The sequence below is a fragment of the Ranitomeya imitator genome, chromosome 1 (assembly GCF_032444005.1).
Source record: "Ranitomeya imitator isolate aRanImi1 chromosome 1, aRanImi1.pri, whole genome shotgun sequence".
In the NCBI taxonomy this organism is placed as follows: domain Eukaryota; kingdom Metazoa; phylum Chordata; class Amphibia; order Anura; family Dendrobatidae; genus Ranitomeya; species Ranitomeya imitator.
Genome location: NC_091282.1, coordinates 694,099,123 through 694,111,964, shown reverse-complemented (window position 1 = coordinate 694,111,964; position 12,842 = coordinate 694,099,123). Strand labels below are relative to the sequence as shown.

At 42.6% G+C, this 12,842-nt stretch overlaps 1 protein-coding gene across 2 annotated transcripts in view; it reads right to left on the bottom strand.

Moving 5' to 3' along the window:
* Positions 1 to 119: 119 nt before the first annotated feature.
* The window catches only part of TMEM87A (transmembrane protein 87A), a 142,286-nt gene continuing 129,563 nt past the window's right edge, over positions 120 to 12,842 (bottom strand). For both annotated transcript variants that reach the window (XM_069730597.1, XM_069730605.1), the window contains exons 16-20: positions 6,891 to 6,967; positions 5,971 to 6,032; positions 4,665 to 4,717; positions 2,202 to 2,232; positions 120 to 1,888 (exon numbers count right to left, since the gene is read on the bottom strand). In XM_069730597.1, the coding sequence (XP_069586698.1) occupies positions 1,847 to 1,888; positions 2,202 to 2,232; positions 4,665 to 4,717; positions 5,971 to 6,032; positions 6,891 to 6,967 (265 nt within the window). In that variant the 3' untranslated portion in view covers positions 120 to 1,846. The remainder of the gene's footprint in view (positions 1,889 to 2,201; positions 2,233 to 4,664; positions 4,718 to 5,970; positions 6,033 to 6,890; positions 6,968 to 12,842) is intronic.

The following is a 12,842-nucleotide window of genomic DNA, read 5'->3' as shown; positions in this document are numbered from 1 at the left end:
GAGTGTTAGGAGCGTGTTAGGTTGTATTTCAACACAAGACAAAAAAACAAACAAATAAGAGCTTAGCAAAAATAAGTCTAGTAAAGGCACAATATTTGTAAAGAAATAAGCACAAGACAAAGGTTTAAGTTAATTTATAATAATAAAAAAGACAAAAGCACAAACATATCAATCAAAACTTCGAAAATGACAAAAACGTTCAAGATCTTTGTGAAAAGTATTTGCTTTGTAGGCCAGCTTACATTCCGGAAATTCAATGCATTTCATAAACCAAACATCTCTTGGCTTCTTAACAGTTACAGCGGTCCCGCACCCCCGACATGAAATTTGACCGTGGAGTCCATTTCTCAGCTCTATGGTCAATTTTCTTCTTGTCTGAAAAAAAGAAAAACTGACCGACAGAGCTTGGAGCAGCATAAAGGAGGGCACCTAATATGACGACTATAAAATCAGAAATGTCTAGATAAATTTAATGTCGGGTGTGAAGGGTCACGTCAATGAACTCCAGTGTATGATGTGCCTATAAACCACATTGTGACGATCAATTTATGATGCAAAGTATGATGGCAGCAAGTTCCTCTGTCTTTTGGGATCTAACCTGATTGCCACGTAAACTACTGCAACAGAAAAATCAAGAGAAACTCGTTCTGTGGAGTGTCCAATAGTGTGGGCCTATTTACTGAAGCGGACAACGGGCTTTTTGGCAGACAGCATATCCTACAAAACGGAGGTTTCCCTTGGTCCTCTTACGTCTCAACCCTCAGAAAAAAACATGGTGTTTGCTCAAAGTCACTAAGAACAACTTGAGCTTTCCAAACTGTGCCAGAAAAAAAGGAAAACGTTGGGACTGTGGTTGTTATAGGTAAGTAGTGAAGAGCGAACGTGCTCGGATAAGGTGTTATCCAAGCATGTTTGGGTGCTAACCAAGTATCTTCGGCATGCTGAAATAATATGTTCGAGACCCCGTGGCTGTGTGACAGCCACAACACATGCACAGATTTCCTGTTTGTTAGGCAATCCCTGCATGTGTTGTGGCTGTTGTACGGCCGGGATACATGCAATCAAACATTGTTTTTCAGCATGCTGAAATACTTGAGTTTGCACCCGAGCATGCTCAGCTAACACCTTATCTGGGCACGTTCGCTCATCACTAGTCACAAGGCCTTTTTCTTTTTCGATAAAATGAAGTCATGAGAACCGTTGCTATTGTACCCTGCCAAACTGCATTATACATTCATGCACAAGCTGTTATAGTCCCAATAAAAGCCCAGCTGTAATTATCAGACAGTGACGATTATTTTAGATGCTGTGAAAACAGACAGTGGACTGTAAGTAAGAGTTTTGTAAACAGAATTTCCCAGAACAATCCCAAAAGAATAAAATATACAGATATCTCACATAACGTTCACCCAAAGTCAGCTGCCTACCTAAAGATAAGTGTTGCCAGTCTGAGGTTTTTTTTAATTTTTTTTAAGTAAATCAAATTTATGTAATTAAAGTGCAAATTCTGGAAAGACCTGCCAGTCCCAGATTGACACAAAGCACTCTTGTTCTCACCAGACATATAGGATTTTTCACTTTGCAAAGAAATCTGGAATTAAATGAAAAAAAGTTTGTATTTTACTCCAAACTTCGACAGACTTTGACAGCCAAGTGTTACAGTTAATTCTTTCACCGTGTTCAAGTAAGCAGGATTTGAAAGGTGAAGGATTAGTTTCAAGGGAAGTCTTTACAACAAATACTTTTCCTTCAGCCTTCAAATGAGGACATCTAATCTGTGATATTCAGTACGCTGTCCTGCCTGCCGGGAGCATCTTTTCTTCTTACTTCCATATTTCACCGTTCTTCACTCCATCTTAGATCTTTCAAAATGTGTGATCATCCTCTCCTGTAAATAGGGGAAAATAAGATGTTTATATTGACACCTGTAAAAAAATTTTTATTTTTTTTAAATCCCCAAGATAATTTTTTAATATACCTGAATAAATATTCACCCTATTATTGATATTACTATGTATAATATGTATATTCTGCAGTAATGCACAGATCTAGATATTCAGCTTGGAATAGATCATTTTCCTTTTCTAACCCAACAGGGTTCTGTTTAGTTTCTGACTGATCACTAGTAAGATGACTCCTTATAACGGAGCACATGACTGTCACAAGTTCTGCAGCCAGAAATATAAGTGAAACACACTGACCTCGTCTGAATCCAATAATGCGGGAAGAGCCCTGCCCAACAAAAAAAGTACAAAACAGTCATTCAAAAGAAACTCCACCAGATTTTTCATGGCACAACTTCATAAGCATCTGCTTTGTGCAACAGTTTAGCTTTATTTGGTATAATGCAAGTTTTGCTGAAAGCACATTATGGTAATAGCAATACTACTTAGTCATGACAATATTATTTAAAGCTAGTGTGCAGAAAGCTGTGGGGTGGGACGAGGAGTCCGTGCAACTCTGGAAATTATGTAGAATCTGAGCATAAAGTGGTGTTTCTCCTCATTATAAAGAGAGCCTGTCAGCATGACTTTGTAATGTTAAGACCTGGCTGTAATGGGGCTGTAGTACGGATTACATTAATAAATTTAGTGAAGAAATCCGCTTTGTGGTTCTTCTTTAATCACCATTTGAAGTTTTCTAGTAATTAGATTTCAGTGCACAAGGGCTGGACTGCCTCGGCCCCTCCGCCCGACTCCGGTCCGCGACTGCCTCGGCCCCTCCGCCCGACTCCGGTCCGCGACTGCCTCGGCCCCTCCGCCCGACTCCGGTCCGCGACTGCCTCGGCCCCTCCGCCCGACTCCGGTCCGCGACTGCCTCGGCCCCTCCGCCCGACTCCGGTCCGCGACTGCCTCGGCCCCTCCGCCCGACTCCGGTCCGCGACTGCCTCGGCCCCTCCGCCCGACTCCGGTCCGCGACTGCCTCGGCCCCTCCGCCCGACTCCGGTCCGCGACTGCCTCGGCCCCAGTAGTCCCATCAGCCGACACCAGTGACCGGAGGTATAAAGTTTACCTCTGGTCACTGGTGTCAGCTGATCACAGCTGAGCGTGGGAACCACGGCTCTCTGACCGGCGGGGAAATCATCAGAAGCGGTGTTTGCCATGCTTCAAGTGAATGGGGTTTGGGTCCGCTCTGCTGGATGACAGGCTGTATGGACGCATCATGCAGTCTGCCATCTAGATGTAGCAGAGCCGAGTGTCAGGTCACATCCGGCTCTCCTTGATTTTCTGCAGCAAATACGCTGCAAAAAAGTCAACCTGCTTATTTGCAGAGTTGTTTCACCACCCATTCAAGTCAATAGGTGAAAAACGCTGCAAAAACGCCGAAAGAAGTGACATGCCCCATGTAAAAAAAAAAAAATGCTGCAAAGCACAAAATCCTGATGAGAAAAAAAAAACAATGTGCGTATGAGATTTCTGAAATATCATAGGCTTTGCTGGTACTGTAAAAAGTAGCTGAAAATTAGCATAAAAAACCTTAGCAAAAAAACACCCAGTATGAACATCTCCAAGATCCTATCCCAATTTGTAGTAGGTGTAATAATAATGGCAAATACCTCCAATTAGAAATGTAGTATGGTTCTTCTGATTCGCTGTGTCACTTACCCCATGTGCAGGGCATTGCAGTAGCTTAGGTATCCATGGTTACGACCACTCATATATAACGAACAATTATTAGTATTTATAGCCATAGATATCTAAGCCACTGCAATGCCCTGCACATGGGCTAAGAGACAGAACTATACTACATTTGTAACTGGAGGTATTTGCTAATATTATCATTATACCTGCTACATAGTAGGATAGGATCTTGGAGATGTGAATACTCCCTTAAGGACCTAGCCATTTTTCACATTTGTGCTTTTGCTTCCTCAGCTGCCTCCAAGAGCCACACTAACTAAACAGCCAACAGCTTTGGGAATTAGGCACACATCTCAATAAATTGGAAACTTTCTTCAACAGCTGTGCACCACCAACGGAAATGACTGGATAAATTTATGCCATTTTAGTAGCATATATCAGGACTGATCCCACCCCATTAAAACACTGCCTTCTTTTCTAACTGTATGTGGAGGTGGCTAGACTGATGTGGGAAGAAAAAAAGTCAAATTTTTGCAACAATTTGGACACATTTAAAGTAATTTTACGTCAAAATTCTAGAGGAAACATCCTGATTAATTGGGCTCACTATCTCCTATCCCCAAAAACGTTCCTATGCAATGTACATTGCAACAAATCTTGCCTTGTCACACTTCTCACTACGCTCTTAAATATCTAGACCACACGATAAACTCAAATCTGTAATTCCTCATATAACAACAATCCTGGAGCATCATATTTTAAAGCTTTGCATGGTGCAGTTTGTTATATACAAAGAGACAACAGGTGTTACCATTCCCCATGTTAAAAGACTCAGGTTCACAGTCTAAGGCTGCGTTCAAATGTTGTGACCAAGGTGAAGTTTTCTCATTGAGAGTTGAAGCGGCGCTGGTTGCGATGCTGTTGGCATAGTGTCGTGGTTGCGGCAGGTTAATAGAAAAGTACCTAATTTTGTTCTTTGATCTAAAACTTTCAGCAGCATGGACAGAGATTAGTAGATTCTTCTAAGAGGACAACTATGTACATGTGTCAAATCTACACCTATTGTGAGCAAGAAATACTCACACATCAGTCACAGAAGAGGGAATGTTCTCCTCTACCCACTTCAAATCTTCTTCCTATAAAACAAATATGACAGTCTTCCAATCATAAATGTTTAAGTAAAATGTTTGCATCAGTGATGAGCGAACGTGCTTGGATAAGGTGTTATATGAGCATGCTTGGGTGCTATCCAAGTGTCTTCGGCATGCACAAATAATATGTTATAGTCCCCGTGGCTCCATGTCTCGCGGTTGTTCAACAGGTTTTCGTGGGTGAAACAGTCTCAGTGGGCTCCTTTAACACATACCACAATTTATGATGCACAGATATGGCAGAGAAATATAGGTATAGCGCATTTCATTTACTTATTACATGAGTGACATCAATAGTTCAGAAACAGGACAGTATAGTCCTCCATACAGTAATATGGGCACCACATAATGCTCTATGCAATATAATGGACCACATATAATGCTCCAAACAGAATAATGGGCCCCATATATTGCTCAATACAGAATAATGGACCCCATATAATGCTCCATGCAGAATAATGGACCCCATATATTGTTCCATACATAATGAGCCCCATATAATGCCCAATACAGTACATGATGAGGCCCATATAACACTCCAGTATATGATGGTCCCCATATAATGCTCCTGTATATGATGGGCCCCATATAATGCCCAATACAGTACATGATGAGGCCCATATAACACTCCAGTATATGATGGTCCCCATATAATGCTCCCGTATATGATGGGCCCCATATAATGCTCTGTGTATAATGGGCCCCACTCGCAGGTGCTGGCACCAGATTCCCATAGCACGCCAGTGTCCCCTACGGCGAGTGGGCCCCTCTGCCTGTCCAGGGCCCCAGTACTTGCCCGGGTGCTGATGCCAGCCCTGGGACAGGTTGACAACTTCCTGAGAGCTGGGTGTCCAACCACTGGCACCCCCTACTTTTTCCATTTACAGGGCACTAAAATATCTTGGTTGGAGCGGTGGCTGCAATCGTGTGTTACTACTGCTATTCAGTCTGTATGAGACTGCTAACCATGCCACAGTCAATGAATGGAGTGGTGGCATAGCTCAAAAACAATGATTGTAGGAACTCACAAGTATCTAATGTTCCCCCAATAATATTCATAGTGGGGGAGTGTCATGTCTTATTTAAGAGATATACTATATGGTCAAAGTATGTTGCTACCGATCCTAATAATTTTGCTCATGCACTTCAACCATGCAAACCAAGCGCACAACCTTTGTCATTAAGCAATGAGTGAAATCTCTGATTTACTAGATTTGTTTTGTGTCACATCTACTTACAGCTTTAGTCACTTTAGAATTTCCATTGGTTTCTGGCTTTGAACTTCTCATTTTCATCCCCTCTGTAGAAAAAAAAAAAGGAAATGACTTTAATAAAAGATGTCAACGTTTTATATTTTTTTCCCTGTGCTGAGATAATCTTATAAATGTGCCCCTGCTGTGTACTGTGTAATGGCTGTGTCTGACCGTACAGGAACATGGTCTGATCATACTACAGCTCCTGGGCAGGGGATGACACAAAATAGAGTATACAGACAGAACAGTGGGGTACCTCCAGGCGAAGGTGGACCCTGTGGGCGCCTCCGGGGTTTCAGGTGAACCAGGAAGGGGTGAGGGAGTCGCCGTGCGAAGGTGGCGCGGGGGCGTCGCCGGGCGAAGGTGGAGTGGGGGCGTCAGAGGCAGACCAGGGGCGTCGCCGAGCAAAAGTGGCCCGGGGGCGTCGCCGGGCGAAGGTGGACAGGGGGCGTCGAAGGCAGACCAGGGGCATTGCCAGGCGGAGGTGGACGAGGGGCGTTGCCGAGCGAAGGTGGACCAGGGGCATCAAAGGCAGACCAGGGGCATCGTCGGGCGGAGGTGGACCGGGGGCGTTGCTGGGCAAAGGTGGAGTGGGGGCATCGAAGGCAGACCAGGGGCGTCGCCGGGCGGAAGTGGACCAGGGGCGTTGACAGGCCCTGGTGGACCAGGGGCGTCGAAGGCAGTCCAGGGGCGTCGCCGGGCGAAGAAGGACCAGGAGCATCGCCGGGCGACGGAGGACCGGGGGCGTTGCCGGGTAAAGGTGGATGGGGGCATCGCCGGGCAGAGGGGACTCCAACGAGCGAACCTCTTTTTTTTTTTTTTTACATAGTAAATAGCATAGAGGAATAACCTGGATAAGGGTAATGCTGGGAACAAATAACTATTGCTATACAGCGCTGCCATACCAAAGCTCTCCTTTAACATAGGCTCTTTCTGTTCATCATCATCGTCATCTTCTTCATTCAGTGGTGAAAAGGCAAACCTAGATGAAAAGAAAACAGTGGTAATGATGTATGAGGTAGTAATGAGGAATGAAAAGTATGGTATTTAATTCATGACAATGTTCAGAAGATTTCTATCAAAGAAACGAGAACATTTTGAGAACAATAACGAAGTTATAAATGAGTCACAACAAAGAAAGAAAAAAGTACAAATATGGAATGGTAAAATGTATATTACTTCTCGGGGAAAAATGCTAATTATGCAAATTGTCTCTTCAGAGAGGAAGAGAACTAGAACTCTAGTGCCACCTATTGGAAGGTAGCAGTCCTACAAGTCAATGTTGGCCCTTTAACGAGCCTTGTCACATGACTTAGAATAATAGCCAAACCAGAATCTCAATTTGCAGACACTGTTTCGGGGTACTGCCCCTCGTCAGTGCAAAGCGAAGATCTGGTTTGGCTGTGTGAGAGGCGTCGGGAACAAAAAATGCTTCTTTCTCACCAGGTTCACTAGGGGTCAAAGATGATTGTGAGTCTACTTTTCTGTAATAGTCTACACAGGCTCTTCCAGTCCTGCAGAACTGAGCTAGGTCAGCCTGTATATTAGATGTCGGTGCTAATAGACAACCCAGAAGAATGGTCTGGATAGATAAGAGCCAGTAATAAGAGCAGCTCAATTAATAAAACCAACACGTGCCGAAATCCTGAATAAGAAAGTAGTAACAAGTGGGTGAGTATTCAGTCCCCCAATGAATTCAGAGAGAAAGATTTTACAGGTGTCAATGTGACGAGTCCACATCTGCCTGCAGAACCATGCGACCAGGAGAAAGATTACTGAACACAAAAGTGTGAAAGAAACATGTCCAATGACAGCTTAAAAAGCCCCCACAGCCCTGGTTAAAAGAGGTATAACTGCACCAGCTGTATAGCAATACACCGCGAAAACGGCCATACTGATCAAACAAATCGTAACTAGATACATTTTTTGATGATAAAAACAACATTAGACAGAGGAAAGCCATTTCGGGTGACCTCCGAGTATTTATGACTGCTCGGAGATTTAGTTTGCATTGTGGCAGATGAATGATTTACAGCTACTAGCCAGGCTGAGTACATGTGGGTGTTGCCTGGTTGCTAGGAAATCCCCACATGTGATCAAGCTGGCTAGTAGCTGTAAATCATTCAGCTGCCACGATGAAAACAATCTCTGAGCAGTCAAATACTCGGAGGTCACCCGAACGTGCTCGGGAAAACCCGAGGAACGAGTACACTCGCTCATCACTAATAGATAGCCATAGGATTGCCCTCTCAAACAACATGTAAAAGAAATTGATAAGACAACAGCCAGAGTAAAGACATATCCACCAAAAAGGCTTCCTCTACCTGCCAGGAAGAAGACTGGAAGATAACTACTGGGATGACCTCATCGAACCTTTATGAGGTCTCAAAAAGTTGTGGGGAGACGTTGGGTGTAGTCATGTGCTACTACTCTTCAGAGGCTGGACAGACATCTGTCTGAGATGGTTTAGTGAATCCTGCTGTAGTGAAATATGTAGATGTATGGATGTATGACCAGAAGTAAATTAACATCTGTCCTGAGACTGCAGCTCTCACAAAAATCATTGTAAAAAAAATTGTTAAGGCACTCAAAATGTGTATGCTTGAAGAAGAAATTCTTTTATTGAAGATGCAAATTCCAGAATATCATTGTACATAGTTACATAGTTATTAAGGTTGAAGGAAGACTATATGTCCATCTAGTTCAACCCATAGCCTAACCTAACATGCCCTAACATGTTGATCCAGAGGAAGGCAAAAAAAACCCATGTGGCAAAGAGTAAGCTCCACATGGGGAAAAAAATTCCTTCCCGACTCCACATACGGCAATCAGACTAGTTCCCTGGATCAACGCCCTATCAAGGAATCTAGTGTATATACCCTGTAACATTATACTTTTCCAGAAAGGTATCCAGTCCCCTCTTAAATTTAAGTAATGAATCACTCATTACAACATCATACGGCAGAGAGTTCCATAGTCTCACTGCTCTTACAGTAAAGAATCCGCGTCTGTTATTATGCTTAAACCTTTTTTCCTCCAACCGCAGAGGATGCCCCCTTGTCCCTGTTTCAGGTCTATGATTAAAAAGCTCATCAGAAAGGTCTTTGTACTGTCCCCTCATATATTTATACATTAAAATAAGATCACCCCTTAGTCTTCGTTTTTCCAAACTAAATAGCCCCAAGTGTAATAACCTATCTTGGTATTGCAGACCCCCCAGTCCTCTAATAACCTTGGTCGCTCTTCTCTGCACCAGCTCCAATTCAGCTATGTCTTTCTTAAACATCGGAGACCAGAACTGTGCACAGTATTCTAAGTGTGGTCGAACTAGTGACTTGTATAGAGGTAAAATTATGTTCTCCTCATGAGCATCTATGCCTCTTTTAATGCATCCCATTATTTTATTTGCCTTTGTAGCAGCTGCCTGACACTGGCCACTGAATATAAGTTTGTCATCCACCCATACACCCAGGTCTTTTTCACTTGATGGTTTTGCCCAGAGTTTTAGAATTAAGCACATAATTATACATCTTATTACTTCTACCCAAGTGCATGACCTTACATTTATCCCCATTAAAGCTCATTTGCCATTTATCAGCCCAAGCTTCTAGTTTACATAAATCATCCTGTAATATAAAATTGTCCTCCTCTGTATTGATTACCCTGCAGAGTTTAGTGTCATCTGCAAATATTGAAATTCTACTCTGAATGCCCCCCAGGTCATTAATAAATATGTTAAAAAGAAGAGGGCCCAATACTGACCCCTGTGGTACCCCACTGCTAACCGCTACCCAGTCCGAGTGTGCTCCATTAATAACCACCCTTTGTTTCCTATCCCTGAGCCAGCTCTCAACCCACTTGCACATATTTTCCCCTATCCCTATTATTCTCATTTTATGTATCAACCTTTTGTGTGGCACCGTATCAAAAGCTTTTGAAAAGTCCATATACACTACATCCAATGGGTTCCCTTGGTCCAATCCGGAACTTACCTCTTCATAGAAACTGATCAAATTAGTCTGACATGAACGGTCCCTAGTAAACCCGTGCTGATACTGGGTCATGAGGTTATGCCTCTTCAGATACTCCAGTATAGCGTCCCTTAGAATGCCCTCCAGGATTTTACCCACAGTAGAGGTTAAGCTTACTGGCCTATAATTTCCGAGTTCAGTTTTTGTTCCCTTTTTGAATATTGGCACCACATTTGCTATACGCCAGTCCTGTGGCACAGACCCTGTTATTATGGAGTCTTTAAAGATTAAAAATTATGGTCTATCAATGACTGTACTTAATTCCTGCAGTACTCGAGGGTGTATCCCATCCGGGCCCGGAGATTTGTCAATTTTAGTGATTTTTAGACGCCGCCGCACTTCCTGCTGGGTTAAGCAGGTGACATTTAATTGGGAATTTTTATCACTAGACATTTTGTCTGCCATGGGATTTTCTTGAAAAAAAGTCATTTAGCATATTGGCTTTTTCCTCATCCTCATCCACCATCTCACCCAGACTATTTTTAAGGGGGCCAACACTATCATTTTTTAGTTTCTTACTATTTATGTAGTTAAAGAATATTTTAGGATTATTTTTACTCTCTCTGGCAAGGAGTCTCTCTGTCTCAATCTTTGCTGCCTTGATTTGCTTTTTACAGAAATTATTTAATTTTCTGTATTTATTTAATGCCTCCTCACTACCTACTTCCTTTAATTCTCTAAATGCTTTCTTTTTGTCACTTATTGCGCCCCTTACAGCTCTATTTAGCCATATTGGTTTCCTCCTATTTCTAGTATGTTTATTCCCATAAGGTATATACTGTGCACAGGTCCTATCCAGGATGCTAATAAACGTCTCCCATTTACTTTGTGTATTTTTGTGTCTCAGGATATCGTCCCAGTTAATTGCACCAAGATCCTCTCTCATCTGTTGGAAATTTGCCCTCCTGAAGTTTAGTGTCCTTGTAACCCCTCTACTACACATCTTTTTAAAGGATACATGAAAACTTATTATTTTGTGATCGCTATTTCCCAAGTGACCCCCAACCCTTATATTTGATACGCGGTCTGGCCTGTTGGTTAATATTAGGTCTAGCAGTGCCCCCCTTCTTGTTGGGTCCTGAACCAGTTGTGAAAGGTAATTGTCTCTCATAATTGTCAAAAACCGATTACCTTTGCTGGAACTGCAGGTTTCTGTTCCCCAATCTATTTCAGGGTAGTTGAAGTCCCCCATAATAATGACTTCTCCTTGAGTCGCAGCTTCATCTATTTGCTTTATGAGGATTTTCTCCATTGCTTCCATTATTTTTGGAGATTTATAACAAACCCCTATCAGTAATTTATTATTTTTTCCCCCTCCCCTTATCTCCACCCACAGGGATTCTACATTTTCATTCAATTCACCTATATTATCGCGCAGGATGGGTTTTAAGGACGATTTTACATATAGACACACCCCACCCCCTCGCTTATCTGTACGGTCATTTCTGAACAGGCTATAGCCCTGCAAGTTAACAGCCCAGTCATGGCTCTCATCCAGCCACGTTTCAGATATCCTCACCATGTCATAATTATGCTCCAACAACATTAGTTCTAATTCGTCCATTTTGTTGGCGAGGCTTCTGGCATTAGTATACATGCACTTTATGTTCCTCTCTGTACTTCAATTTCTTAAATTATTAACTGTTCTGACCCAACCGCCCATGCCACCGTCACCCCCAACTTCCTTATTTGTGCCCAGGTCTCTGTCTGCACTATCTTCCCCTCCTATAAAATGAATACCCTCCCCCCCAATTCCTAGTTTAAACACTCCTCCAACCTTCTAGCCATTCGTTCTAGCCTACGTTACAATGATATTCTGGAATTTGCATCTTCAATAAAATAATTTCTTCTTCAAGCATACACATTTTGAGTGCCGTAACAATTTTTTTACATTGTATTATAAGGGTTTGGTAACCCCTGTTTCAGGCACCGAAGTACAAGAGGAGTGACGTGTCAATTTTCTCACAAAAATCATGACCTATGTTATCCTGAGCAGGCAGTCTCCTGGTCTCCAGTCACCCCGAGGGGGATGTAATGAGAACACACAGAATTTGAAACACTTCACACCTCCTAGTGCCTTTGATGAGAAGATGCCAAATTGCAGCCTGAGGCTGCCATCACACTAGCAGTATTTGGTCAGTATTTTACATCAGTATTTGAAAGCCAAAACCACGAGTGGAACAATTAGAGGAAAAGTATAATAGAAACATATGCACCACTTCTGCATTTATCACCCACTCCTGGTTTTGGCTGACAAATACAGATGTAAAATACTGAGCAAATACTGCTAGTGTGATGGCAGCCTGACACTGTATATTTACCCTGAGAAAGAAAGATTACACAAATAGTGTTCAAAGAAAAACAATGTATTCATTGGTAAAATAGCCAGGATCCAGTCACAAACCAAGGTTTAGAATAACAACATGAGAGGCTGGTCTAGAAATCGGATCTCCAGGTTAATCTATAAATTAGGCCTTTACCCATAGAAACGGTGTCACAGACTGAGGGACAGCCAAGCTGGTGTGAACCATTCCATATTCATTCCCCCCTCAGGGAGAAGAAAGCAGACTATAAAGTTTAGATATTTATATAAGTTTTCTCCCTTTATTTTTCTGTTTTGCATATTTGTATGTTACTTTTTACTTGACATATAGTAGTAGTATTTCAAGGACTCATCGCCCGTGTGTTTGGCGAGTGGTGACAGTGTGTATAAAGTGGGGTGTGTGGATTGTGTCGGGGTGTTATTTATGCTTTCACTGCAGCATAGGACAGAGGTTGAATGCCGGACTAAGTGAGAGGAGACAGATTAACCCGTGCAGGCGCAAC